The sequence below is a fragment of the Rhinatrema bivittatum genome, chromosome 4, assembly GCF_901001135.1.
Source record: "Rhinatrema bivittatum chromosome 4, aRhiBiv1.1, whole genome shotgun sequence".
NCBI classification, from domain to species: domain Eukaryota; kingdom Metazoa; phylum Chordata; class Amphibia; order Gymnophiona; family Rhinatrematidae; genus Rhinatrema; species Rhinatrema bivittatum.
This window is the reverse complement of record NC_042618.1, coordinates 413,448,606-413,474,045: the sequence shown is the minus strand read 5'-3', so window position 1 is coordinate 413,474,045 and position 25,440 is coordinate 413,448,606. Positions and strand designations below refer to the sequence as shown.

Sequence of the window (25,440 nt, the reverse complement as noted above, 5' to 3'; positions counted from 1 at the left end):
GGCCTCAAAGACCAAGACCAGCTTTCATGCTGGTTTCCCTATCTCCTCACATCATTCCACCCTGGTCTGACAGGAAGAAAAACACAAAGAATGAGAAAAGCCTTTGTAATACAGATAAAACACATTTTTTGCCTTCTGCCTTTTATTTCCCCCACTCCTTGGCAAGCATGAGAGGCCCAAAGACTGGTGGCACCTCCTTTGAGTCATGGCTTGTTAACTAGCTACTTTAGTAGCAGCAGCCATTCCCTCTCTCTGTCTTATCCTATAATAATATATACCATATTCTATTGAGCAGGACAAGATTTAAGAGAATCTAGTAGTTAGTAATTGACAGATATAGAATTTATAGACCTATCTTTCTAGAATAACTGATAGCAGTACCAGCTCCACTGTAGGAATGACTTTGAGCAGTTTGTCAGGGTACATTTGTGAATAACTTCACTTCTGAAACCAAGTTTTAAGATCATCCTAAATCTAGGCAGATAACTTGCAGACCTAAATTTAGGAAAATTTGTAGTGGAAAACTTAGGGATCTAAATTCAGCTGAAAATTCACCTAAATTTAGGGACCTAGCACTGAGCATTGTATGAAAACTGAACCCAAATTATAAAGGTTCCCATTTACTGCATTTTGTGGCACAATGCTCTCCATCTTTGCACTTCCAGTGTTTGTTGCTATGCTGCTTTAGGCAGGCTGTTGGCTCTGGAAGTGCAGTATATAAATTATGAAATTGAGAGATTTGGCATGTGTGCCTTTGTTAACCTCTTTGCTTTTGCTTGCAGGTCGGCAGTTATAAAGATATCTCCCGGGAGAGCTTGGCATTGTTTTACATGCTGGAGCCTAAAATAGGTGTGTACAAAAAAGGCTCGCAATACCCAGTAACAATGAGCTACTCATGGCCTTTTTTGTGTGCTTGATATCTAAGATTCGATTTGCACAATCATTAATTTTAGCTGTGTGTCTTTGTTTCATGGAAGAAAGGTAGATTTCCTACTTTATGAATTATTTTATGAAGATTTTGTATTTGCCTTTCCCCAAAAAACTTTCATCAGAGGATTTCTTGCAAAGGCTTTCAAGTGAAATTCCAGTAAAAGTTTGAGTGAAAAGACCTGAAAAAATCTTGGAGAAATGGGGAAACTGAGAATTATCACTAGATCTAGAGAAAAAACTAAAACATTTCAAAGGGCTGGACTTTGTACATAATGCACAAAGGGTGAACACTCTAGTTTTCACACATTTCTGCCACATTCTTCCCTAAAGAGGAAGTAACATGCACATACAGAGTTGGGCAAAGATCTGATTTTGCTATGGATCCAAACCTTGAAAAAAGCCCTCAGCTGCTGTCATGCTGCAAATATAAGATGGTTGAATTATGTGTATAGCTGCTGAAAGTAACACAGCCTAAGAAGAACAAGTTTTGTAGTTCTGGCCATGGAAGAGACCTTTTTTAGCACAGCCATGTTCTCTGTAGAAACAGACTAGCAGGGCGCTAACACTCCTGTAATAGTTCCTGAAGGGCATCAGCATAGTGTTGGAGGGCAACATGGTATCAGGTATTTCCTGTACTACCCGGATCAGTCCAGACTGTGGGTTATGCCTCCCTTCCAGCAGATGGAGACAAGAGAAAAACTTGAAGGGCACCCTCTCATAACCTGATTTGCCACCTGCATCCCTTCAGTATTTCCCTGTCTCCAGTAGATGGAGGTGGTGCAAACCCTGCAGTCTTGCCCTGATTTTAGGGTTAAGATGATATCCCTTTCTCACAAACTTTTATTTATTTTTTTTAATTTTCTGTGGCAGGGAATCAGGCAAAAAAAAAAGGAAAAGTCAACGAATCATCTCTGGGTAGGTAGGTCCTGCGGGGCCGCCCCCCCTGGTAGCAGGTTGAGGAGCTGGGGTTGGTTACCCCGCGGGGCTCCTGGCAGGTAAGGTGCCGGAGAAAGATACCAGTGGTCCGGTCACGCTTCTCCCTTCGCTGATCAGCCCAAAAGAAAAAAAAAAAAAAGTAAACTTTAAACGGAGGCAGCCTGTTAGTTTCTTTCTTGAACGGCTGCATTGCTCTGAGGATCGGGTGCAGTACGGGTGTGGTTTTAAGGCCCCCTGCCGCTTCCCTTGCTGCCGCGTCGTTTTGCCCCCCCCCCCCCCGCTCCACGATGCTGCAGCCATCTTCCTGTACTGCCTGCGGGGAGTCCTCGTGTAGACTCTCCCGTTCAGGCGTCTGCTCGCGGTGCCTCTCGGGTGGGAAAGGCAGCTCAATTTTGCCAACGGGATGCTTTTCAAAGCCCCGAGGTGCAGCGAAAAGATCAGCACCTCGGGAAGCTCGAGCCGATCCAATTCCCCCTCAGCGTGGGAACGGCAGCCATTTTAAACACCTTTGCAAAAGCTCAAGCCAGGGCAATGGGGGCAGGAGAGCTTCCTCCTGATTTATGCCCGGTTTCTTCCAGTCCTGGGGATCACTCTGATCCAGACCAGCACAATTTTGATGGTGATCCCCCGGGGGTTCTAACACCTTCTCATTAGATTTTGTGCTTCTTATGCCTTTTTGGCTTCTCAGTCTCCGCAGGGTGCTGTTTCATATTTGAGCCGCCAAGTGACTGGACGCACCGGCGTCCCTGTGGGTCGCTAAATTGCGGGGTTCTTCTATTGCTGGCGGATCTGCTGTTCCAGATGCCGCGGATAGTGGGGCTACAGACGTGCTGGCTTCTACCTTGCCCCCTCCTGGCACAGGGTACACGGGGTCTGAGGAGAACCTGGGAAAGCAGGCTCCTCTGGACAGTGACGATCCGAAGGTGGTCCGGCTATTTCACAGGGAGGCGTTGGAGCCTCTTATTCCCTCAGTGTTGTCGGAACTTGGAGTGGACCTCCCCCAGCATACTCTGCCTCAGGATTCCGTGGTCCCAGTCCTGGCGGGACTAAGGGCTCCAGCCAAAGCTTTTCCTTTTCATCCGATGCTCCAACAGCTAATGACCCGGGAGTGGGACGTTCAAGATGCCGGCTTGAGAGTTGGTCGTGCTATGGATAAGCTTTATCCCTTGCCTGAGGAGTCTCTTGAACTTTTAAAGTCCCCTAAGGTAGACGCTTCAGTTTCGGCTGTTACAAAATGGCAGCACTCAAGGATCTTCAAGATAGGAAACTGGAAGTTCTCCTCAAACACATATTCGAGGTTTCCGCACTGGGTATATGAGTGGCGGTGTGTAGTAGCTACATGCTCCGGGCTAGCCTCCGCTGGGTCCAACAGTTGTTAACATCCAGAGACCTCTCTCCGGGCAAGTCTGAGCAAGTGGAACGCTTGGAGGCGGCGGTAGCATATGGGGCTGATGCTCTGTATGACCACCTTCGTACTTCATCTCGCACCATGTCGTCCGCAGTATCGGCAAGGTGGCTCCTCTGGCTACGTAACTGGTCAGCAGATGCCTCGTCCAAAGCTCAGTTGGGTGTGTTGCCATTCAAGGGGAAGCTTCTCTTCAGTGACAACTTGGAGCAATTGATAAAGTCCCTGAGTGAAAAATAGTCCATAAACTCCCGGAGGACAGGCTGAAACCTTCCAGAGATTTTCCTTCAACCCGCTCACGTTTTCGTGGACAGTGGAGATTTCGACAGAGCAGATCACAGCCTGCAGGACAAAGGCAGCCATTGGCTAGGCCGCAATCCTGGACCCCTTGCTTTCGAGGGCGCAGAACTGCTAGTGAGGATGCCCCTGCCGCGACCCTTGGCTCCAAGGCTTCTCAATGAGATAAGGCTGGCCCATCCCTTGATTCCTCGGGTAGGGGGATAATTATCCCAGTTCACGAGGAATGGGCCAGAATAACCTCTGATCAGTGGATCCTAAGCATCATAGAACACAGCTACGCTTTGGAATTTGCTCGGCCGCTCCAAGATTTTTTCATGGTCTCCAAGGCCCAGATCGTCTGGCAGACCCTGGACCGCCTACTATCTCTCGGGGCGATAAAACCTGTCCCCCAAAACGACTGGACGATGGGGCAATACTCCATCTATTTCGTGGTTCCGAAAAAGGAGGGTTCCTTCTGGCCTATTCTAGACCTGAAAAAGGTAAACAAGGTTCTCAAGATAGAGCATAGAGTTTCCATGTGGAAATGCGGTGTTATAGCAGCTGTGCGCAAAGGCGAGTTTTTGGCATCTCTGGATCTGATGGAAGCCTACTTGCATATACGCGTCCGCAAGGATCATCAGAAATTTCTTCGCTTCATGATCCTAGGCATGCATTTCCAGTTTTGCTCTCTCCCGTTCCATTTGGCCACGGCTCCTTGCACATTCACCAAAGTTATGGTGTTGGTGGCAGCAGCCCTGAGGAGGCAGGGACTTCTCATTCATCCCTACTTGGACGACTGGCTTCATCGGGACGAAGGCGAGGGACCTCTGCATGGAAGCAATCAGCAAGGTGGTCAGTCTCTTGGAGTCGCTCGGTTGGGTTGTCAATCAATCCAAAAGCAACCTTATCCCATCTCAGTCTATGGATTTCCTGGGGGCCCGGTTCGATACCAAAGTCGGAAAGGTATTTCTTCCACCAGACCGGATAACAAAATTGATGGAGCAAGTTCGGCGCTTGTTGTCGCTCCCACTCCCCAAAGCCTGGGACTATCTATAGGTCCTCGGATCCATGGCATCCACCTTGGAGTTAGTTCCCTGGGCCTTTGCTCATAGGAGACCATTACAACGAGCGTTGCTTTCCCATTGGGATCCCAAGTCGGAGGAGTTCCAGTTCCCTCTACCGTTCACTGATCCCGCCAGTTCCAGTCTTGGGTGGTGGCTTTGCCCGCACAACTTGACTCGCGGCATAGATCTCGAAGTCCTGAATTGGTTAGAAGTGACCATGGATGCGTCTCCGGCTGGGGAGCGGTCTATCAGTCCCATTCAGTTCAAGACCGCTGGTCCGAAGAGGAGTTGAGCTGGTCGATCAATCGCCTGGAGACCAAGGCAGTTCGGTTAGCTCTGTGGCACTTCCTCCCCCTGTTACGCAATCAGGCAGTCCAAGTTCTGTCCGACAATGCGATGACGGTAGCTTACATCAACCGTCAAGGCGGCACCAGGAGTCAAGCCGTAGCCGAAGAAGCAGAGCAGCTCATGGTTTGGGCGGAAAAACATCTTGCTCTACTTGCAGCGTCTCACATTGCCGGAACAGACAACGTACAGGCGGATTTCCTGAGTCGGAAGTGCATAGATCCAGGGGAGTGGGAACTTTCCGACCAAGCGATGGATCTTATTTCTCGCAGATGGGGGTCACCCCACATGGATTTGATGGCAACACGGGACAATGCCAAGGCTCCTTGTTTCTTCAGCTGCAGAAGGGTTCACGGAGCAGAGGGAGTCGATGCGCTAGTACTTCCCTGGGCAACCACAGTTCTCCTGTATGTGTTCCCTCCCTGGCCTCTGGTGGGCAAGGTTCTATGCAGGATAGAAGTTCATCCAGGAAGCGTGATCCTAGTTGCTCTAGAGTGGCCCCGACCGCTGTGGTTTGCGGATTTTGTCAATCTGGCGGTAGACGGGCCCCTGAGGCTCTGCCATCTTCCAAATCTGCTTCAGCAAGGCCCTATATTTTTCGACCAGGCAAATTGGCTTTGTCTAGCAGCTTGGCTTTTGAAAGGAGAAGGTTAAGGAAGAAAGGGTATTCGGAGTAAGTCATTACTACGCTACTACAAGCCAGAAAAACGTCTACTTCTCTGTCATATGTCAGGGTATGGAGAGTCTTCGAGACGTGGTGCCGCGAAAAGGCATCCTTCCCAAGCAGGCTTCCATGGTTCATATTTTGGCGTTTTTGCAAAGACTTATCCAAAGGCTTGTCTTTTAATTCCCTCCGTGTACAAGTGGCGGCGTTGGGTTCTCTTGTTGGCAGTTCAGTAGGATCACATCCCGATGTGGTGCGTTTCCTCGGAGGAGTGAGACATTTGATTCCGCCCGTCCGTCCGGTGTGGTCGTCCTGGAGCCTTAATTTAGTGCTTCGAGTCTTGTGTGATCTGCCTTTTGAGCCCCTTAAAAGGGCCACTATGAAGGACCTCATGTTGAAAACGGTATTTTTGGTGGCTATCTGTTCGACTCACAGAATCTCGGAACTGCAGGCTCTTTCTTGCAGGGAACCTTTTTTGAGAATTTCATATTCGGGAGTCTCCCTTTGTACTGTTCCTTCCTTTCTGCCAAAGGTGATCTCAGCTTTTCATTTAAGTCAATAAGTTGAGCTCCCGGCTTTTCTAGATTTATTGGACAATGTCCTGCACTCGAGAGAGCTTCGTCGATTGGATGTTAGACGACCTCTGTTATGCTATTTGGAGGTCACAAATCCTTTCAGACTTTCAGATCATTTGTTTGTTTTGTGGAGCATTCCTAAGAAGGGTCAGAAAGCTTCTAAGCCAATGATTGCGCGTTGGCTGAAAGAGGCTATTTCGTCTGCTTATATTTGTAAAGGGCGGCCCGTTCCTGAGAGTTTGAAAGCCCATTCAATTCGCTCCCAGGCAGCTTCTTGGGCAGAATGTCAGCTGGTTTCACCACAAGAAATATGTAGAGCGGCTACTGAGATATGGGAAGCCTAACATGAAGACTTTGGCTCAGACTTTGGTTCACTCAGCTTATCCAGAATCCTTTGCTGTCTCTGGCCTAACTGAAAAATTCTGGCATACAAGGAACGCAGACTGACCCGAGCTTGAATGGCTTCTGGGAGACATCTGGAATGAATTCAGACCTATTCAGATATGATGGAGGGTCATGAGGTCACAATGAACACATGGACCAGGCCATGTTCTCACAGAATATTGTCTCGACTTGAGGGGCCCAGTGTAATTGGAGATCCCCATGAGATTAAGAGTCTGATCAAAAGACTGGAAAGAGTGACAGAACAAAGACCTACTGAAAGTAATCAGCAGACACGTGGTCTCCACAAGGCCTAATTGGATCTCAATATGGGAGGCGGGACCAGGGAATCTTAGACATAGGTTGTCTGATTTGGACACAGGACATGTGGTACCTGTTACTCTATGAAGTCCTTTTAGGGATCATGGTATGTTTTACCTATAAAAAGTCAGCACTCACTGACAAACGCTAAGACACGCAGGGAGAGCTTTAGAAACATGAGGCTCTCATTCTGGGTCTTCCAGAGGTCTCATATGATTGGCTTTCCATATTATTTAATAAACTTAAATTTGTCTGTACTAAATTTGGACTTCTGTGTGTGTTCTTGGGGCAGTACCTTGAAGCTGATTTTTAAAGAATCAACACTACCTGGAAAACGCTTTATACATTTGCGCGTCACTACCGCTTGGACGTTCGGGCTCTAGATGTCAGCAATTTTGGCAATGGAGTTCTTCGCGCGGGACTCTGTGTCCACCCCGTATAGGGAAGCTTTGGTACATCCCACAGTCTGGACTGATCTGGGTACGTACAGGGAAAAGAAAATTGGTTCTTACCTGCTGATTTTCATTCCTGTAGTACCACGGATCAGTCCAGACGCCTGCCCAAGAAGGGAGTAATTAGAAGAGTCCGCGTTCGTATTCAGTTTTATTGCAGAAAGCTAAGGAAGAAGACTACAGGTTGCTTTCCTGTTCGATTTTGTACTTCTATTTTTAATGTTCACTTTTGCTTGATTCGTTATTACTATTGTTCTGCTTGGATAATCTCTATACTGAAGGGATACAGGTGGCACACCAGGTTATGAGAGGGTGCCCTTCAAGTTTTTCTCTGTCTCCATCTGCTGGAAGGGAGGCATAACCCACAGTCTGGACTGATCCGTGGTACTACAGGAATGAAAATTAGCAGGTAAGAACCAATTTTCTTTTGACCCTGACAAGTACCATTTTACTAATATACATTTCTCCTGCAAAAGATATAAAAAATCAGATTATTAATGCCAGACACCTGCAGAGAGCAGCCCAGTCCAGCTAGGTTGAGATGCTGTTTTCACTTGTGTTTCCTGTCTAGTAGAAACGGATTAGGATATGCAGGCTACTGCTTTTCAGAGTTGATACCATCTATGAACACTTTATTCTCTGCAGTTATTTTTTGGAAGACACACTCAGCACCTGGTTTTCCACTGTAGCAATTTTATCACTTGGTGCACTTTTAACATGTGGCAAAAGAAAAATATATTCCCTGTACATACCTGGATCAGTCCAGACTGCTGAGTTATGCCTCCCTTCCAGCAGATGAAGTCAGAGAAAAAAGCTGAAAGGCACCCCCTCTTAACCTGTTGTGCCACCTGCGATCCTTCATTCCCTATACGTACCCGGATCAGTCCAGACTCCTGGGTTTTGCCTCCCCTCCAGCAGATGGAGACAGAGAAGTTTTAACGGACTCCATCCTATACCCCTGAGGTACCACCTAGAGTCCGTCAGTATTTCTCTGTCTCCAGCAGATGGTGGAGGTGCAAAACCTTTAGTCTGGGTTTAGTGTTAGGTTTTTAGTTTTATTTATTTATTTATTTATAATTTTTATATACCGATTTTCATGCATCAAATGCATATCAAACCGGTTTACAATGAAACAGTGTAAGCAGGAAATACAATTCCTTAGTCTAATACATTGAACATCTATAACAAAATAATTGTAAATAGGGCAAAAAACTAAACAACATTACAAAGGTTAAATTATTAACAAAAATATACATACAAATATTTTAAAAGGAGCACAAAGGTTAGCACGAAAGGGAGCACAAAGGGGAAAGCCCCTTTGTTGCGCCCCTTCGGCACGCGACGCAGGCGCGCGACGCCTGGTGGACCGGCGTCGTTTACCGGCTGAAACTCAGAGCGTGGTGACGTCACAGTGGGCGGTTCTCTTTTTCCTTCAGATGTCAGTAACTTCTTTGTTTCCCAGCGATTTTTCTCTTTTTTGTTTTGTTGGTATTCGTTCCTTAGGGTATCTTAAAAAAAAAAAAAAAGAGAGAAGATATCTCTTTAATCCTCCCAGGGGGTTGTTATGTCCTGGTGGGACCATCCCCCCCTGGTAACAGAGGCTCTGGAGCAGAGGGTTGGGAGCTCTGTAACTGCTCGTGGCTGAGGCTGATACCGGGGAGCCCAGTTCACTCACCCTCTGAAGATCTGCACACAGAATGAAACAACGCTGAGGTGATTTATTTAATTTCTGAGCCGGCCTAGCGGTCTCTTTCAGCCCTCCTGCCTTCCGATGCTGTTTTCGCCGTCCTTTTCAGTTCCTACAAGCTCCCGGGGGTTTGTCTTGGTCACGCTGGTTCTTTTTTCGGCCACGATCCTAATTTAGCTCTGGGATCATGCCACATGGTGCGGCCTGCAGACCAGAGTTTGTACTGGATACTTGTCGGGAGGGGATGGCTCTTCGGGGAAGCCGATTCCGGCGAAATTGCATTGCAGCAGCTCTAGAACATGCAGGGACCCTGGGAGGACAAAATTGCTGCGGCAGCCTCAGGACCCTTTTCTTCTCAGCGCAGGTACTGAAGCCTTACTGCGAACGTTCAGGGAGCAGGAGAAGGCTGCCCTGGGGGAGGGGAGCTCTCCGCCACGTCCTGCTGCCCCTGGTGGGGGGGGGGGGGGGGGGCAACTTGCAGGCAGCGCAGATCTCTTCCTAAGAGGAGGAATGGGGGAAGGACTTGGATGAGTCTTCTTCCTCGTTCTCCTCCGATTGTTTTGTTGCTGCGAAAAGCAGCAAAGAGCCAGGTTACTAAGGTACCCCATGAGGTCCCGCCGTTGCTGGGGGCTTGGACAGGAGCTTCATCACTCCACAAGTGAACCAAGTCACACAGTGGCATAGAAGCCCCCAAGGCCAAACACCCTCTCAGGTCCTTTTCATGTCAGGTGGACATTTCAGATACGGACGGGGTGGATGAAGGCGAGTCTCCTCCGCAAGCCCCTGGTGAGGGGCCTGGCTATGGATCAGGATCACCAGCTCCAGCCAGCCAAGCCAGTAGATGCGCCTCTAGTGGTCCGCCTGTTCAGAAGGTATGAGCTCTGTCCACTTATCCCGGCCATTCTGGAGGAGCTGGGCATTGAGCTTCCTCCGGAGGACTCACGGTTTGGGGCTATGCATCCGGTGATGGTGGGCTTCAGGGGTCCAGCTTAATCTTTTCTGTTTCGTATGTCAGTTATGGATCTTTTGTTTAAGGAGTGGGACACTCCGGACCTTGGTTTAAAGGTAAGTTGGGCTATGGACAAGTTATACCCGCTTCCGGAGGAAGCGCTGGACCTCAAGGTCCCTAAGGTGGACGCCGCGGTCTCGGCAGTGACCAAGAAAACCATCATCCCGGTAACAGGAGCCACTGCCCTGAAGGATTTGCAGGATCGCAAATTGGAGTTGCAGCTTAAAAAGATTTTTGAGGTTTCGGCCCTAGGAGTTCGGGCAGCTATGTGCAGCAGTTTCGTGCTTGGAGCCAGTCTCTGCTGGGTTCAGGATTTGCAAGCCGTAGTATCCCTTTCTGCGAGTGAGGCGGTGCAAGCAGGGCATCTGGAGGTGGCAGTAGCTTACAGTGCTGACATGCTTTATGATCTGTTGCGGACTTCTGGCAGGACTATGGTCTCGGCCGTGTCAGCCCACAGGCTCCTTTGGCTTAGACACTGGGCTGCGATGTTTCCTCTAAGGCTCAACTGAGCTCCTTACCCTTCAAGGGTAAGCTGCTTTTCGGGCAACAATTGGAGGACAATTGCCAGGTTCTTGTGGCCTGGTTTGGCTTCTGTTGGAAACAGGATGCTGGGCTTGATGGACCCTTGGTCTGACCCAGCATGGCAATTTCTTACGTTCTTATGACATGATAAAATCTCTGGGGGAGAATAAAGTCCATAGGTTGCCGGTGGATAGACCCAGGACGAGAGGATCCTTTCCTCAACGGGCGAGATTTTGGGGAAATTGCCGGTTTCGCTCTTCACGTTCCGTACTTTCAACAGGGTCCCGGCCGCCAATCTTCTTGGAATCAGTCCTTTCAAGGGCGCCGGCCTGCCAGGGATCGAGCCCCACAATCTCATGGGGGTCCCAAGTCAGCGCAATGAAGCGAGGCCGGGCCACTCTTCCGTCCCAAGAATAGGGGGGAGGTTATCCCTTTTTCTAGAAGAGTGGACCAACTTAACCTCAGATCAGCGGGTCCTCAGTATAGTAGAACATGATTACGCGTTAGATTTTGCTCGGCTGATCCACGAGCAGTACATGGTTTCCTCATGCGGGTACCACAAAAAATGCCGGGCGGTACAGGACACTCTGCGGCGGTTACAGGACCTAGGCGCCATAGTTCCAGTACCCGCGGGAGAGCTCAGGCGAGGGCGCTACTCCATCTACTTCGTGGCAGTTAGAGAGAGTCAATCGGACTCTACAGGTGCCTCATTTTCGGATGGAAACTCTTCGCTCGGTGATAGCGTCTGTACACAAAGGGGAATTCCTAGCATCTCTAGATCTGACAGAAGCTTATTTTCACATTCTTAGATGCCCAGATCATCAGAAATATCTGCGGTTTGTGATCCTGGGGCATCATTTTCAATTTTGCGTGCTACCGTTTGGTCTGGCGACGGCTCCCAGAGTCTTCACCAAGGTGATGGTGGTTGTGGCAGCGGCCCTGCAAAAGGAGGAGATTTAGGTACACCCCTACCTGGATGATTGGCTGATTCGAGCGAAGACAGAACACCTTTGCAGAGCAGCGGTGCAGAGGGTGCTGCAGATATTGAGCTCGTTGGGTTGGGTGGTCAACCTGACAAGAGTCACCTGGTTCTCTCCCAGTCCTTGAAATTTTTGGGTGCTCGGTTCGACACGATCTTGGGAAAGGTTTTCCTTACCGAGGAAAGATTGTCCAAGCTTCTCACTCAGGTGGAGTCCTTGCGATCCATGCCTTGTCCCAGGGGATTATTTGCAGGTCCTTGGTTTGATGGCTTCCACTCTCGAACTGGTGCCCTGGGCCTTTGCGCATATGCGTTCTCTTCAGTCAGCCTTGCTCTCCCGGTGGAATCCGCTCTCCGAACAGTTTCATCTTCTCTTCCCACTGACAGATTTGGCACGGTCCAGTCTTCTTTGGTGGCTGTGTCCAGACAATTTACTACTGGGTGTGGATTTGGAAATTCCCTCCTGGATAGTGGTAGCCACCAATGCCAGCCTCTCCGGGTGGGGAGTGGTTTGTCGAGGAACAGCAGTGCAAGGTCAGTGGATGAGGTCGGAGTCTTCTTGGTCAATCAATCGGTTGGAGACCAGAGCGGTTCGGTTGGCGCTACAGGCCCTCCTTCCCTTAGTAGAGGGGAGATCAGTGCGGATTCTCTCCAACAATGCATCAATCATCAGGGCAGAATTTGGAGTCGTCCGGTGGCGATGGTGGCTCAACTTTTAATCAGCTGGGTGGAACAGCACCTGTACAGGATAGCAGCCTCTCACATTGCCGGAGTGGACAATGTGCAGGCCGATTTTCTCAGCCGCCACCAGTTGGATCTGGGAGAGTGGGAACTCTCCGAGGCTTTCAGTCTCCTGTGCAACCGATGGTCCAGTCCCGCGATGGACCTGATGGCGATGTATTGCAATGCCAAAGCTCCTCAATTTTTCAGTCGAAGAGAGCCAGGAGCGGAAGGTGTAGACGCTCTGGTGCTTCTCTGGCTATAGGACATTCTGTTGTACGTCTTTCCGCCGTGGCCATTGGTCGGCAAGGTTTTATGCCGCATCAAGGCTCATTCGGGCAAGGTGATACTCGTCGCGTCAGAGTGGCCTAGGCGCCCGTGGTTTGCGGACCTTCTCAATCTGGCGGTAGACGGCCCACTGAGATTTCCCTGAGTCTGCTGCGACTAGGTCCCGTTTATTTCACACAGGTAGATCGCTTTTGTCTAGCGGCATGGCTTTTGAAAGGCGGAGATTGAGAAATAAGGGTTACTCAGAGGAGGTGATTACTACGCTTTTGCAGTCCCATAAAACTTCTACCTCCATAGCATACGTCAGAGTTTGGGGTATTTTAGAGGACTGGTGCCTGAACCCATGCGGTGGAGCCGTCCAGGGTTACTATTCCGGATGTTCTGGCCTTTCTGCAGGCAGGTCTAGTAAAAGGTCTAGCCTTCAATTCCCTTCGAGTTCAGATAGCAGCCCTTGGTAGTTTTCAGGGAAAGGTACATGGCCTCGCTCTAGCATCCCATCTGGATATGGTTCGTTTTCTGCATGGCGTTAAAACATCTGTGTCCTCCGATTCGGAACCCCTGTCCTTCGTGGAAGCTGAACCTGGTTCTCCGTGCCCTTTGTAATGCGCCTTTTGAGCTGCTGAAGAAGACGACCTTGAAAGATCTGACATTGAAGGTTGTTTTCCTCGTGGCTATCGTATCAACGCGGCGTGTTTCGGAGCTACAGGCCTTATTTTGTTGGGAGCCCTTCTTAAGGATTTGTAATGAAGGAGTTTCTTTACGAATGGTTCCCTCCTTTCTTCCGAAAGTAGTGTCCTCTTCATTTGAATCAGAAGATGGAGCTCCCATCCTTGGCGGGCCTAGATCTTTCTACTTCCGAGTCTAGGGAGTTAAGACAGTTGGACGTCAGACGCGTGCTGATACATTATTTGGAGGTCACGAATGGTTTCTGTCTTTCGGACCATCTGTTTGTCCTATGGAGTGGTCCCAGGAAGGGTCAGAAAGCTTCAAGGACCACCATTGCACACTGGCTGAAGGAAGCTATTGCTTTGGCTTACCTAGTTCAGGGGCCGTCTGATTCCGGTCGGTCTCCGGGCTCATTCTACTAGATCGCAGGCGACTTCGTGGGCGGAATCTCAGCAGGTGTCGCCGCAGGAGATATGTCGAGCAGCTACGTGGAAATCTCCGCACACATTTGCTAGGCATTATCGTCTAGATGTCCGGGCCCCAGAGCCCGGTTCCTTCAAGGCCAGTGTTCTCCGAGCGGGACTCTCTCAGTCCCACCCTGGTTAGGGAAGCTTTGGTACATCCCAGGAGTCTGGACTGATCCGGGTACGTACAGGGAAAGGAAAATTGGTCCTTACCTGCTAATTTTCGTTCCTGTAGTACCACGGATCAGTCCAGAGTCCCATCCATGGAGAAATGGAGAGTCTGCTCAGCCGGTTGATGTTCATATTCTGCAGATTTATTCAATGCATTTTGATATTGTGCGCCCACCTTCAAAGGGTAGGAGAATGGGCATGTTTTTGTTCATGTTACCAGTTTTCATTCCCTCTGCTCGGGGGGGGGGGGGGGGGGGGAATTTTGGTTGTACGAGTTTACTTTTCTCTGCTTGGGTACAGTGTAATACTGATAGACTCTAGGTGGCACCTCAGGGGTATAAAACGGAGTCCGTTAAAACTTCTCTGTCTCCATCTGCTGGAGGGGAGGCAAAACCCAGGAGTCTGGACTGATCAGTGGTACTTCAGGAACGAAAATTTGCAGGTAAGAACCATTTTTCCTGTATTTCTCTGATTCCAGCAGATAAGGGTGGCAGAACCTGCGGTCCTGAAAAGAAAAATATAATATAATCTGTTGTAATCTAAAAGGGATTAATACTATATGTTTACAATATTTTTTTTCTTTAGAAATCTTGGTCCTGGGAACAGGGGGCAGAGTTGAGAGACTTGATTCTGACTTGCTAAAATTTATGAGACAGAAGGGGATAGCAGTGGAAGTGCAGGACACGGTAAGAGCACACTAAATGCAAGACTGTTCAATGAAATCCAATTCTGGTTCATAACTCCTCAATGTCAATACAAAGCAACCTATGCAATACAGAACATCGTGCAGCTGTGTATAGAGAAACAACTGGGATCTAGCTACTGTATTCTGTACTATTAAAGAGTCTTTCCTGGCTTCTGTTTAGCATTTAGCCCCCGCCCCACAAGACTTGCTTTTATAGATCAATGCTGGTAGGACTGGCTTGGAAGCCTATGCAGGAGCTCCCCAGTTCAATCCCCAAGTTGTCTGTGGAAACAGTATTCACAGGCCCTGGTTGGAGTGGAAGTCATGGTCATTGCTTACTGGTATTACAAAAAAGAGCCAACTTGATTCCAGATGTAAGTTGGCAGATTCCTTTCATGATTATTTCATTGCTCACTGGTGACATCTGTTGGCTGGATTTAGGTTCCAGTTGCACAGGAAATACAATGGTTCATGATTTAGTTATTGTTGTCAGCCAGATCCAGACAACAATTACTAATGGCACATATATTTTTGTTTAAACTTAAGCAAGTGCAATCTAAGCTATGCTCATCATTCATAAAATAGTGACATTTTAAGAGTAAAAAGCCAGCAGGTGTGTAATATAGTGCTGCAATCCACTGGCAATTTTAAAATGTACATTTCCTTTTCATCCAGTCAGATCAGTCCATATCAATGGATGGTGCATGCCACCCAGCAGATGGAAACCAAAATCAACAGGCTTGCTGCCGTCACTCCTTATATTCATCTGTGCTGACACCAGCCTGCCAGTATTCTTTGTCTCCAGCAGATGGTACACAAGCATCCCATACGGTGGACTAAGGCCTGGTAGACTGAATAGAGTTTGACCCTTGGAGTTCCTTAGGTGAAAGACTAGCTGTCCCTCCCTCAGTTGAGCCTAGTCATTACCTATTGCTGTTAGGAGGGAGGGGATCTCCCTCCCTTTGTTAAGCAGTCCAGGACCCAGGGGGCTTTCCACCCCCTTCCCTAATTGTGAGCTACCCCAGTTGCCTCCATCTATTCTCCTTTCAGCTTCCTCTGAGGAATGTGGCTTTAATCCAGAACTGTAGTATGGCTTGGAACAATGAAATGTTATAAAAGAAAATTGAGGAGCTTTATGGAGATCCTGTTCAGTGGCAGCAGCGAGGTTTGGAGCTCAGGGGGATTGTTTGGTGAATCTGTGGCAGTTAGTCTCTAGCGTTGCAAGGTGTTTTTGGTGGGGGCCCATGTGTTTTTTGGAGATGAGAGGAACTTAGTAAAATGGCACCAGCTAGTCAGCGTGGGAGAATAACCGAGCTGACAGCCTGTCAACTTAGGTTCAGGCAGGAGGCAGTTTTGAGAATGCCAGGAATGTTCAGGAACCTAAGGAGAGATGCCTATCCATAATTTTGTTGCTGGGACAGGGCAGCTGATCTGTTGGAAAGAGTAAGTCCCTTGCTTTGCTGGAGACTCCAGTGACCATGTTGCAGACACGACATTGATCAAAATTGTGCACCCCCCTCTTTTAAGCCTAGAGCACCAGAAAACGCAATGGTGGTTGCTTCTCCCATTCTGGACATGTCCACATTGCCCTGGGTGGAATTTGTTAAGGGCCTGCAGGCCTTTTGCATGGGGCAGGGTGTGGGGCAGACTGGCCCATCTTTACTTGTCCCTTCGCACCCTCAGGGGAGGAAGCTTGCCAGGGCGGCAATGGACAAGATTGTTCCAGAGGAGGATTTCTGTGACTCAGAGGGGCAATTTTGAGAAATTTCTTCCGGGTGATGACAGCTTAGAAGGGGACGTTCCTCCTGATGGTGAGGTATATATGTCTAAGCTATGTCCCTTTCATAGGGATGAATTAACATCCCTGCGAGCATTGCAGACTGCAGAGAATAAGAAAGACAAGTCAGCTGCTCCAAAGAAGGATCCTATCATGGTTAGTTTATGGAAATCGTCACGCTGCACCAGGCAGTGCAAGATTTAATTAACCTAGAATGGGGGCCCTGGAAGGTAATTTTAAAGGGGTTGCTCCCTTGCCAAAATGTATCCACTGGACCTTCAGGAGAAGAAAAGGTTTTGTTTTCCCCAGATAGATGCCCTGGTGTGCCTGTTGATTAAGAGAACCACCATTCCAGGTGAGGGTGATGCAGCTCTTAAGGATAGATAGAGGCTGTGTTTTAAGTAGGTCTTTGAAGCTGTGAGCATAGCTTTTCAGATCTCTGCCTGCTGTTGTATTGTGGCAAGTTACACTGGAGGAGTTAGAGGAGGATTCCCAGTTGTTGGAACCAGAGGCCACATCTCTGGCCGATGCCATTTACGATTTAGTCTGCTCCTCCACCAGAAGGATAGCTTCCATTGTGGCAGTTCTGATGCTATTCTGGATATGCAGTTGGTCAGTAGATGCTATCTCCAAAACCATTTTGATGAAATTGCCCTTTAAGGGGTGGCTTTTGTTTGGAGAGGACTTGCTGAAGATGGCCAAGGCATGGGGGGAGGGGGACTCAAAGGTTCCAAGACTCCGAGGATAGGACCAAGGCTTCATCTCGACCTTTTTCCCCCCATAGTCACTTTCGGGACTACAGGTATTTTGAGTAAGGCTGCAATTGTTCCGGACAGAGGTCTTGGATGTATTCCAGTTCTTTCATCTCAAGAAGGACGGATCTGCAGGTTCCCTCTCCTCCTCTAGACCAATAAAATGAGTACTTTGGGGGCCCAATCTCCAGTACCAGAGCTAGACAGACATCTATCTGTTTTATTAGAGGTGGGCCCAACTTCAGTGGGTTCTGGGAATTATAAAAAATGGTTATGTCCTGGAATTTGAGTCTACCTGTCACTCCACCTGGAAAAGGGAGGCTGTGGAGACCACTCTCTAGAGCCTTCTTAACTTGAAGGCTGTTATTCCAGTGCCAAAAAGACAGGAAGGACAAGGTTGATATTCCATTTACTTTGTGGTCCCAAAGAAAGAGGGGTCACTTTCGCCCTGTTCTGGACCTCAAACGAGTTAATGACTTTCTGAAGGTGGCACACTTCAGGATGGAAACATGGTTGGTATTATGGCAGTGAAAAAAAAAAAGAATTTCTGACCTCCTTAGACTTAACAGAAGCTTATCTTCACATTCCGCTCCAGAAGGATCACCAATCCTTCCTTCATTTCACAGTGATAGGATGTCATTTTCAGTTTCAGACTCTGCCCTTTGGTTTAGCGACAGCCCCAAGGACCTTCTCAAAAGTGATGGTAGTGGACATTGCGCAAGAAGGGTATCTTGGTACACTCTTTATTTGGACAATTGGCTGACAATGGCTTCTTAGAGGGTAATTCACTTGTTATAGGACTTGGGTCTCAGAACCCAATTTATCTGGGGGCTCTGTCCAATATGAAGACAGGTTGTGTGTGGCTAATGGAACAATGAGTTCAAAATTGTGAGACAAGATCCAGACATTGGGGATGGACAGGGATCTGACCATATGGTCCTATTTTTAGGGTTTTGACTCCATCGGCAGTGGCAGTGGACCTGGTACTGTTGACGAGAGCTCATATGTGTCCTCTGCTGAGGGCCATGCTTTCCAGAAGGAATCTCCAGTCCCAAGACTGCTCAGTGAGGCTTCTGCTGCCGGAGTAAACCAGACAGAACTCGCAATTGTGGTTAGAATGCAAACACTTGGACAGGGGGTGGAATTAGTTCTTCCAGTCTGAATCATGGTAATGACAGACGCAAGGTGAGGTGAAAGAGGCTATTTTAGCCAAAGAAATAGCCTTCAAAAATTGACAGAAGGATCCATCTGAAGAAAATAGGAAAAAGCATAAGCATTGTCAAGTTAGGTGTAAAACATTGATAAGGCAGGCTAAGAGAGAATTTGAAATGACATTGGCCATAGAGGCAAAAAATCATAATAAAAACTTTAAAATATATCCGAAGCAACATAAGATATGCCATACTGGGTCGGACCAAGGATCCATTAAGCTTGCAATCTTGAGAAGTAGATATACCCGGATTGGCGTGATGTCAGATGAGGGAACGCCCTCGAGGTTCGCGTCACTGGGCATACTTAGACGTGGGTTGCGCGCGCGCACCCTAGCAGGTACCTGGGAGGAGCAATGGCGTATGGCTGCACCATAGCCGTTCCGGGGACGCCAGAGAAGTCGGCTTGACGACACTGCGGTAGCCATCTTGCCCAGGTAAGCAGGAGGAGCCGAGAGAGGGGTGCAACAAGTGGAGCGAAGCCGTCGAAGACCGACGGACGCAACAGTTAAAATTTGTAACCTATCATTAAAATCATCCATTGTACCTGAAGACTGAAGAGTGGCCAATGTAACCCTAATATTTAAAAAGGGCTCCAGGGGCGTTCTAGGAAACTATAGACCAGCGAGCCTGACTTCAGTACCGGGAAAAATAGTGGAAACTATTCTAAAGATCAAAATCACAGAGCATATAGAAGGACATGGTTTAATGGAACACAGTCAGCATGGATTTACCCAAGGCAAGTCTTGCTTCACAAATTTGCTTCATTTTTTTGAAGGGGTTAATAACCATGTGGATAAAGGTGAGCCAGTAGATGTAGTGTATTTGGATTTTCAGAAGGTGTTTGACAAAGTTCCTCATGAGGAAACTAAAAAGTCATGGGATAGGACGCAGTGACCTTTCGTTGATTACAAACTGGTTGAAAGACAGGAAACAGAGAGTAGGTTTAAATGGTCAATTTTCTCAGTGGAAAAGGGCAAACAGTGGAGTGCCTCAGGGATCTGTACTTGGAACGATGCTTTTCAATATATTTATAAATGATCTGGAAAGGAATACGATGAGTGATTTGCAGATGATACAAAATTATTTAGAGTAGTTAAATCACAGGCGGATTGTGATAAATTGCAGGAGGACCTTGCGAGACTGGAAGATTGGGCATCCAAATGGCAGGTGAAATTTAATGTGGACAAATGCAAGGTAATGCTATAGGGAAAAATAATCCATATTGTTGTTACATGATGTTAGGTTCCATATTAGGAGCTACCACCTAGAAAAAATATCTAGGCGTCATAGTGGATAATACATTTAAAACTAATCGGAGAACATTCTTTTTCACTAAATGCATAGTTAAGCTCTGGAATTTGTTGCCAGAGGAAGTGGTTAATGCAATTAGTCTAACTGGGTTTACAAAAGGTTTGGATAAATTCATGGAGGAGAAGTCCATTAACTGCTATTAATCAAGTTGTCTTAGAGAATAGCCACTGCTATTACTGGCATCAGTAGCATGGGATCTACTTAGTGTTTGGGTACTTGCCAGGTACTTGTAGCCTGGATTGACCACTGTTGGAAACAGGATGCTAGGCTTGATGGACCCTTAGTCTGACCCAGTATGGCAATTTCTTATGTTCTTAAGCCTGTCAGATTGGGGTGTGCATGGTCAGGAGCTGATGGCTCAAGGATAGTGGAACCCTATAAGGAGGCAAGCCGGTCTATTAAATATCTGGAAGCCAGGTTGATTCGACTCGCTCTTCTCGAATTTGTGTTTCGGTTGGTAGGTCAGGTGATTAGGGTGATATCGGACAATGCCAAGGCAGAACTAGAAGTTCTCAGATTTTGTTGCAGATGCATCTGCTTCTTCCTTGGATTGAACTGAATTTGTAGACCTTGTTGGCATTTCACATAGCAGGCGCAGAAAATGTGCGAGCATGTTACCTCAGTCACAGTGTATTAGACCCGGGGGAGTGGTGTCTTTTTGACAAGGGCCTTCGATCTGCTCATCACCAGGTAGGGTATGCTGGACTTGGATTTGATGGGGCCAGTGGCTATGTAAGCAGGAGATTCTCGGTCTTATGGAATCCATGCCCTGGTGCAAGTGTGGCCGATGAAGGCAAGGTTTATGTGTTTCTGCATTAGCCCACGATAGGTAGAATACCCCAGATGATTGCAAGTCATCCAGTTCTAGTGCTTCAAGTGGCTCCCAATTGGCGTCAGCAGTTGCGGTATATGGATCTCTGGCATTTGCTGAGCAGCAGCCCTCTACAGCTTCTGCCTCATAGGAAAGTGCTTTGCCATGGTTTGGTGTTTCACAAGGACCCTGTGGAATTGTATGTCGTCTCTTTGTGGATGAAATACAATTCTACAATCCTTTGTCCCCCTTATGGTCCGATACCACCTCTATGATTTCTCTCTGTCTGACTACCATTAGGCCCTGGCTTACCCATAAAAAACCTGCTCTGAACTTATCAAAACTGAACTTCTGGTGATCCATCAAGGTTAGACAATGTCAGTTTCACCGGTTATTAGGACTGATTGCACAGATCTCCCGATAGTGGTGCAAGCCCGAAGCCTAGGAGTCACAATTGATTCTAATTTGTCTTGTATCTCACAAAAAGTTGTTAGATATGGCTTTTTCAAATTGTGGCTCCTGCCACAAATTTTCACCTGGAAATTTCCATTTGGTTATTCAGGCCTTTTTAATGATGACATTAGGCTATTGTAATTCTATCGTTGTGGGCCTTCCAGCATCTACAACAAAGCCACTGCAACTTTTGCGGAACTCTGTAGTTCATTTAGTTTCAGGCTGTAACAAGAGACCACATCTCTCCAGTATTGTATGACCTCCACTGGCTTCCAGTTCAGTGGAGGGTTAAATATAAAGTCGTCATGTTAATTCACACGTTACATGCTATTACTCTTCCTCCAGGCAAGCCAATCCACTCCAGTGGGTTGTGCACTCCAAACAGCAGGTGGAGACGCAGAACAAAGATTTGCTGATGTCACCCTCATATAGCTCTGCTCAGTCACGAACTAGCCTGTTTTTCTCTGTCTCCAGCAGGTGGTGGAAAGGCATCCATACTTGTGGATCTTGGCCTGCCTGGATTGAACAAGTGAAAGCAATAGTTCCCTCCCTCAGTTGAGTGTCTGAGAACCAATGTCAGGAGACAAGCAAAAATTTTAAAAAAAATGACAGGAGTGAGTTGAAGGCTGCAGTCCTAGTCCTCCTCTGGCAGCAGAAAAGATTTGGTAGGGTAAGGAGGCCTTGGGCTCAGCCCTGCTGCATAATCCTCTTCTCTGTCTGGTCCTGCTTTCTTCCCTCAACTCTCTCCCTGCCTTTTTTATTTTGATGGTTTTGTCTGTGGAAAGTTTATTGGGGGGGGGAAAAAAAAAAAAAGCACATGTCGAGCAGTGCTGGGAGCAGGTGCCAGCACAATCTTTTGCAGGCCGGGCAGCAGACTGCTGTGATTGCGGCCGGGCAGTAGACTGCTGCGATTGCAGCAGTGCGATTCAGAAGGGCTGCAGGGCTAGTTTTAGAACTGCCAAAACCATATGTGGCAGGCGCCATTTTGATTGGCAGGAATTGCTGAGGCACGCAGTGGGACGCATTTGCTCAGCTTTTAGAGGAACAGAGAAGAGTGTGTGACATGGCATTGGGGGAGAAGCGAGGGAAGAAGCTTCGCATCTGCTCAGCATGCCATATGAAGGTCCTTAGTCCCAGGAGGTTCCTCAGTGTGTGAAAAGTGTGTGGAGGCCCAGGCGGATGTCTCTACAGGGGAGTTTGTCTCTGTAGGAACCTCAGAAGCCCCCGCTTTACAGGCAGATGTGGCGGTGACTCCCACCAGAGCGGCTGAGGAGTCCTCCCCGCCCCCTCTTCTGCCAATCCTCTTGGGAGTGGGCTCCTCCCTTATTGCCAGCCATGCAGAGTCCAGGGGAGAGCTGGCAGTCTCAGAAGATGAGAAGGCCTTAATGCAGGAAGATTTTGAGGACTCAGGCTATTTCCTAGGATTTTGTGTTACTTCTCCACAGAGCCTATCTGGTAAGAAAGGCAGCAGGTGAGAAGCACCCTTGTACCCAGGATCAGTTGCAAGGTGACTCAAGTCCTGCAAAAAGGCATTACCCAATATCTAGAGGGGGGCTGGGCAGCGAGGCGGCCCCCATGGAGGAGTCTGAATGCAATGTCTTTGGGGCCAGAGTCTCCTGAGGACTTTTCAAATCTAGATCTGGGGGGGAGGTGCTGGTGAGGGAAGGGGAAGACCCTAAGGTGGTCCGGTGGTTTTGCAGCAAAGAGTTGTGGCCCTTAATTCCACATGTGTTTAAACAGCTAGGCATCAAACTTCCACAGGTGGAGTTGGACCAGGAAGGGGTGTACTCCGTCATGGTCGGCTTGAGAAGTGGCTAAGGCCTTTTCCTTCCACGAGTCTGTAAAGCAGCTAGTCGTCAGGGAATGGAACACCCCTGAGACCATGGTGAAGTTGTACCCGTTACCAGAGACACTTGAGCTTTTGATGCTTCTGAAGGTAGATGCTTCGGTTTTGGCAGTGACCAAGAAAATCAACATTCTGGTGACAGAGTCCACCTCCCTGAAAGATGTGCAGGACTGGAAGCTGTAAGATCACCTGAAGAAGATTTTTTTGAGGTTTCTGCTTTGGGGTTCTGGGCTACAGTATGCAGCAGTTTTGTGCAGAGAACTTGTTTGCACTGGGTTCAGCAGTTGCAGGTGAAGGAGACAACATCATTGTTCTCCATGAGGCATGTACAGTGCTTGGAGGCAGTGGTGGCCGATGTGACCAATGCCTTGTATGACTTGATTGGAGGACATCCTCCAGAGTTATGATGTCAGCAGTTTTGGCCAGGTGGCTGCTCTGGTTAACAAACTGTTGTGCAGATGTTTGGTCAAAGTCTGAGCCAGGGGCCCTCCTGAACAAAGGCATGTTCAAAGTCAATTTAGTGCAGCTGGTGAAGCATCTGGGAGAGTCTAAGGAACATATATTGCTGGAGGACAAGCTGAAGAGGGGAAAGAAATCCTTTCCCACCCATTTGCATTTTTAGAGAGTATAGATAATATCGGCAGAAGAGAGACCCTTCGGTTGTACAGAGGCAAAGCTTGGGTAAGACCCAGTCCTTTCAAGGTAGGCAAAAGCTGAACCGTGATATCCCTGGTCAAGGAATGGGGGGAGCTACAGTAAATCTTCACAATGAAACCAGGCTGGTCCACTCTTCTGTTCCAGCTGTCGAGAGGCAGTTGGTCCACGTTTATGGGAAGCAGACCAGAATTGCAACAGACAAGTGGGTCTTGGGTGTGATAAAGACAGCTACGCGTTAGATTTTACATGCCCAGTGTGAGTAGCCTTCATAGTCTCCTCTTGTGCCAAACAGGTAGAGGTTCGCGATACAGTAAACTGCTTGCAACAGCTAAGGCTGATGGTGCTGGTTCCCCAAAAAGAATGGGGAAAAAGGTTGGTATTCCATTTATTTTGCAGTCCTGAAAAAGGAAGGGACATTCAGACCGATTTTGGATTTAAAGAAGGTCAATACAGCTCTCAAGGTACCATGGTTTTGAATGGAGATGTTGCGTTCAGTGATAGTGGCAGTTCACAAGGGAGAGTTTCTGGCATCACTAGACATCACAGAGGCATACCTACATATTCCAATCAGGCAGGAGCACCGGAAGTTCCTGCAGTTTATGATTCTGGGAGATGATTTACTCTCTTGCGCCCTTCCTTTCGGTTTTGGTGATAGCACTGGGTACATTCACTAAAGTGATAGTGGTGGTGGCAGTAGTCCTTTGGAAAGAAGGAGTGCTGGTACACCCATATCTGGACGACTGGCTCATTCAGGCAAAGTCAGCAGACCTCTGTCAGCTGGCAGTACAGCAGGTCCAAGAGATTGAGGGCTCTGGGCTGGGTGGTGAACCTAGTGAGGAGCTATCTAATGCCATCCAACTCCTTGGAGTACAAAGGGGCTCGATTCGACACCTGGATTGGCAAGGTGTTTGACGGAGGACAGGATGGTGAAGCTGCAGAGTCAGGCTCAGTGACTCAAGGTGGCCAGAATTTGGAATTATTTGCAGGTCCAGGGGGTCTATGGCATCAACGCTAGATCTAGTTCCCTGGGAGTTTGTGTATATGTGGACTCTTCAAAGAGCACACCCTTCCCATTGGATCCCCTGATTGGAGGAGTTGAAAATTCCTCTTCCCCTCAGGGGAAAGGGGGCGGTGGCTTGGTCGGGTCAATCTGGCACAGGGGATAGAGTTGGAAATTCCAGACTGGGTGATAGGGACTGCCGACAGCAGCCTCTGATTGGAGAGTGGTGTGTCAGGGCCTGACTGAGTAGGATCAATGATCAAAGGAGGAGGCATTGTGGTCTATCAATTGGTTAGGTGCAAAAGTGGTGTACTTAGCCTTGTTTTCCTTTTTGCCATGGTTAAAAGGTTGAGTAGTGCAAATTCTATCAGACAATGCAACAGCGTTGACTTATCAACTGACAGGGATAGACCAAAAGTCGAATCGTTTCTCAAGAGGCTCAGTTGTTGGTTCACTGGGCAGAGTAGTATCTGGCAGGGTCTTTCCTAGCCAGGGTGGACAACATGCAGGTGGATTTTCTCAGCAGGCAAAAGTTGCACTCTAGAGCATGGAAGCTGTCAGTCAAAGCAGTTGCTTCTCAGTCAGGCCAGGTGGGGAATGCTTTGCATGAACTTAATGGCATAGAGACAAAACGCCAAAGTAGGGAGCTTTTACAATCACAGGAGCAACCACGGAGCAGAAGGAACATAAGAACATAAGAAAATGCCATACTGGGTCAGACCAAGGGTCCATCAAGCCCAGCATCCTGTTTCCAACAGTGGCCAATCCAGGCCATAAGAACCTGGCAAGTACCCAAAAACTAAGTCTATTCCATGTTACCATTGCTAATGGCAGTGGCTATTCTCTAAGTGAACTTAATAGCAGGTAATGGACTTCTCCTCCAAGAACTTATCCAATCCTTTTTTAAACACAGCTATACTAACTGCATGAACCACATTCTCTGGCAACAAATTCCAGAGTTTAATTGTGCGTTGAGTAAAAAAGAACTTTCTCCGATTAGTTTTAAATGTGCCCCATGCTAACTTCATGGAGTGTCCCCTAGTCTTTCTACTATCCGAAAGAGTAAATAACCGATTCAC

At 48.0% G+C, this 25,440-nt stretch overlaps 1 protein-coding gene across 4 annotated transcripts in view; it reads left to right on the top strand.

The window, feature by feature from the left end:
• NDUFAF3 (NADH:ubiquinone oxidoreductase complex assembly factor 3) overlaps positions 1–25,440 on the top strand; it is an 80,049-nt gene that overhangs the window by 50,417 nt on the left and 4,192 nt on the right. For all 4 annotated transcript variants that reach the window (XM_029601264.1, XM_029601263.1, XM_029601262.1 and 1 more), the window contains exons 5-6: positions 783–849; positions 14,444–14,544. In XM_029601264.1, the coding sequence (XP_029457124.1) occupies positions 783–849; positions 14,444–14,544 (168 nt within the window). The remainder of the gene's footprint in view (positions 1–782; positions 850–14,443; positions 14,545–25,440) is intronic.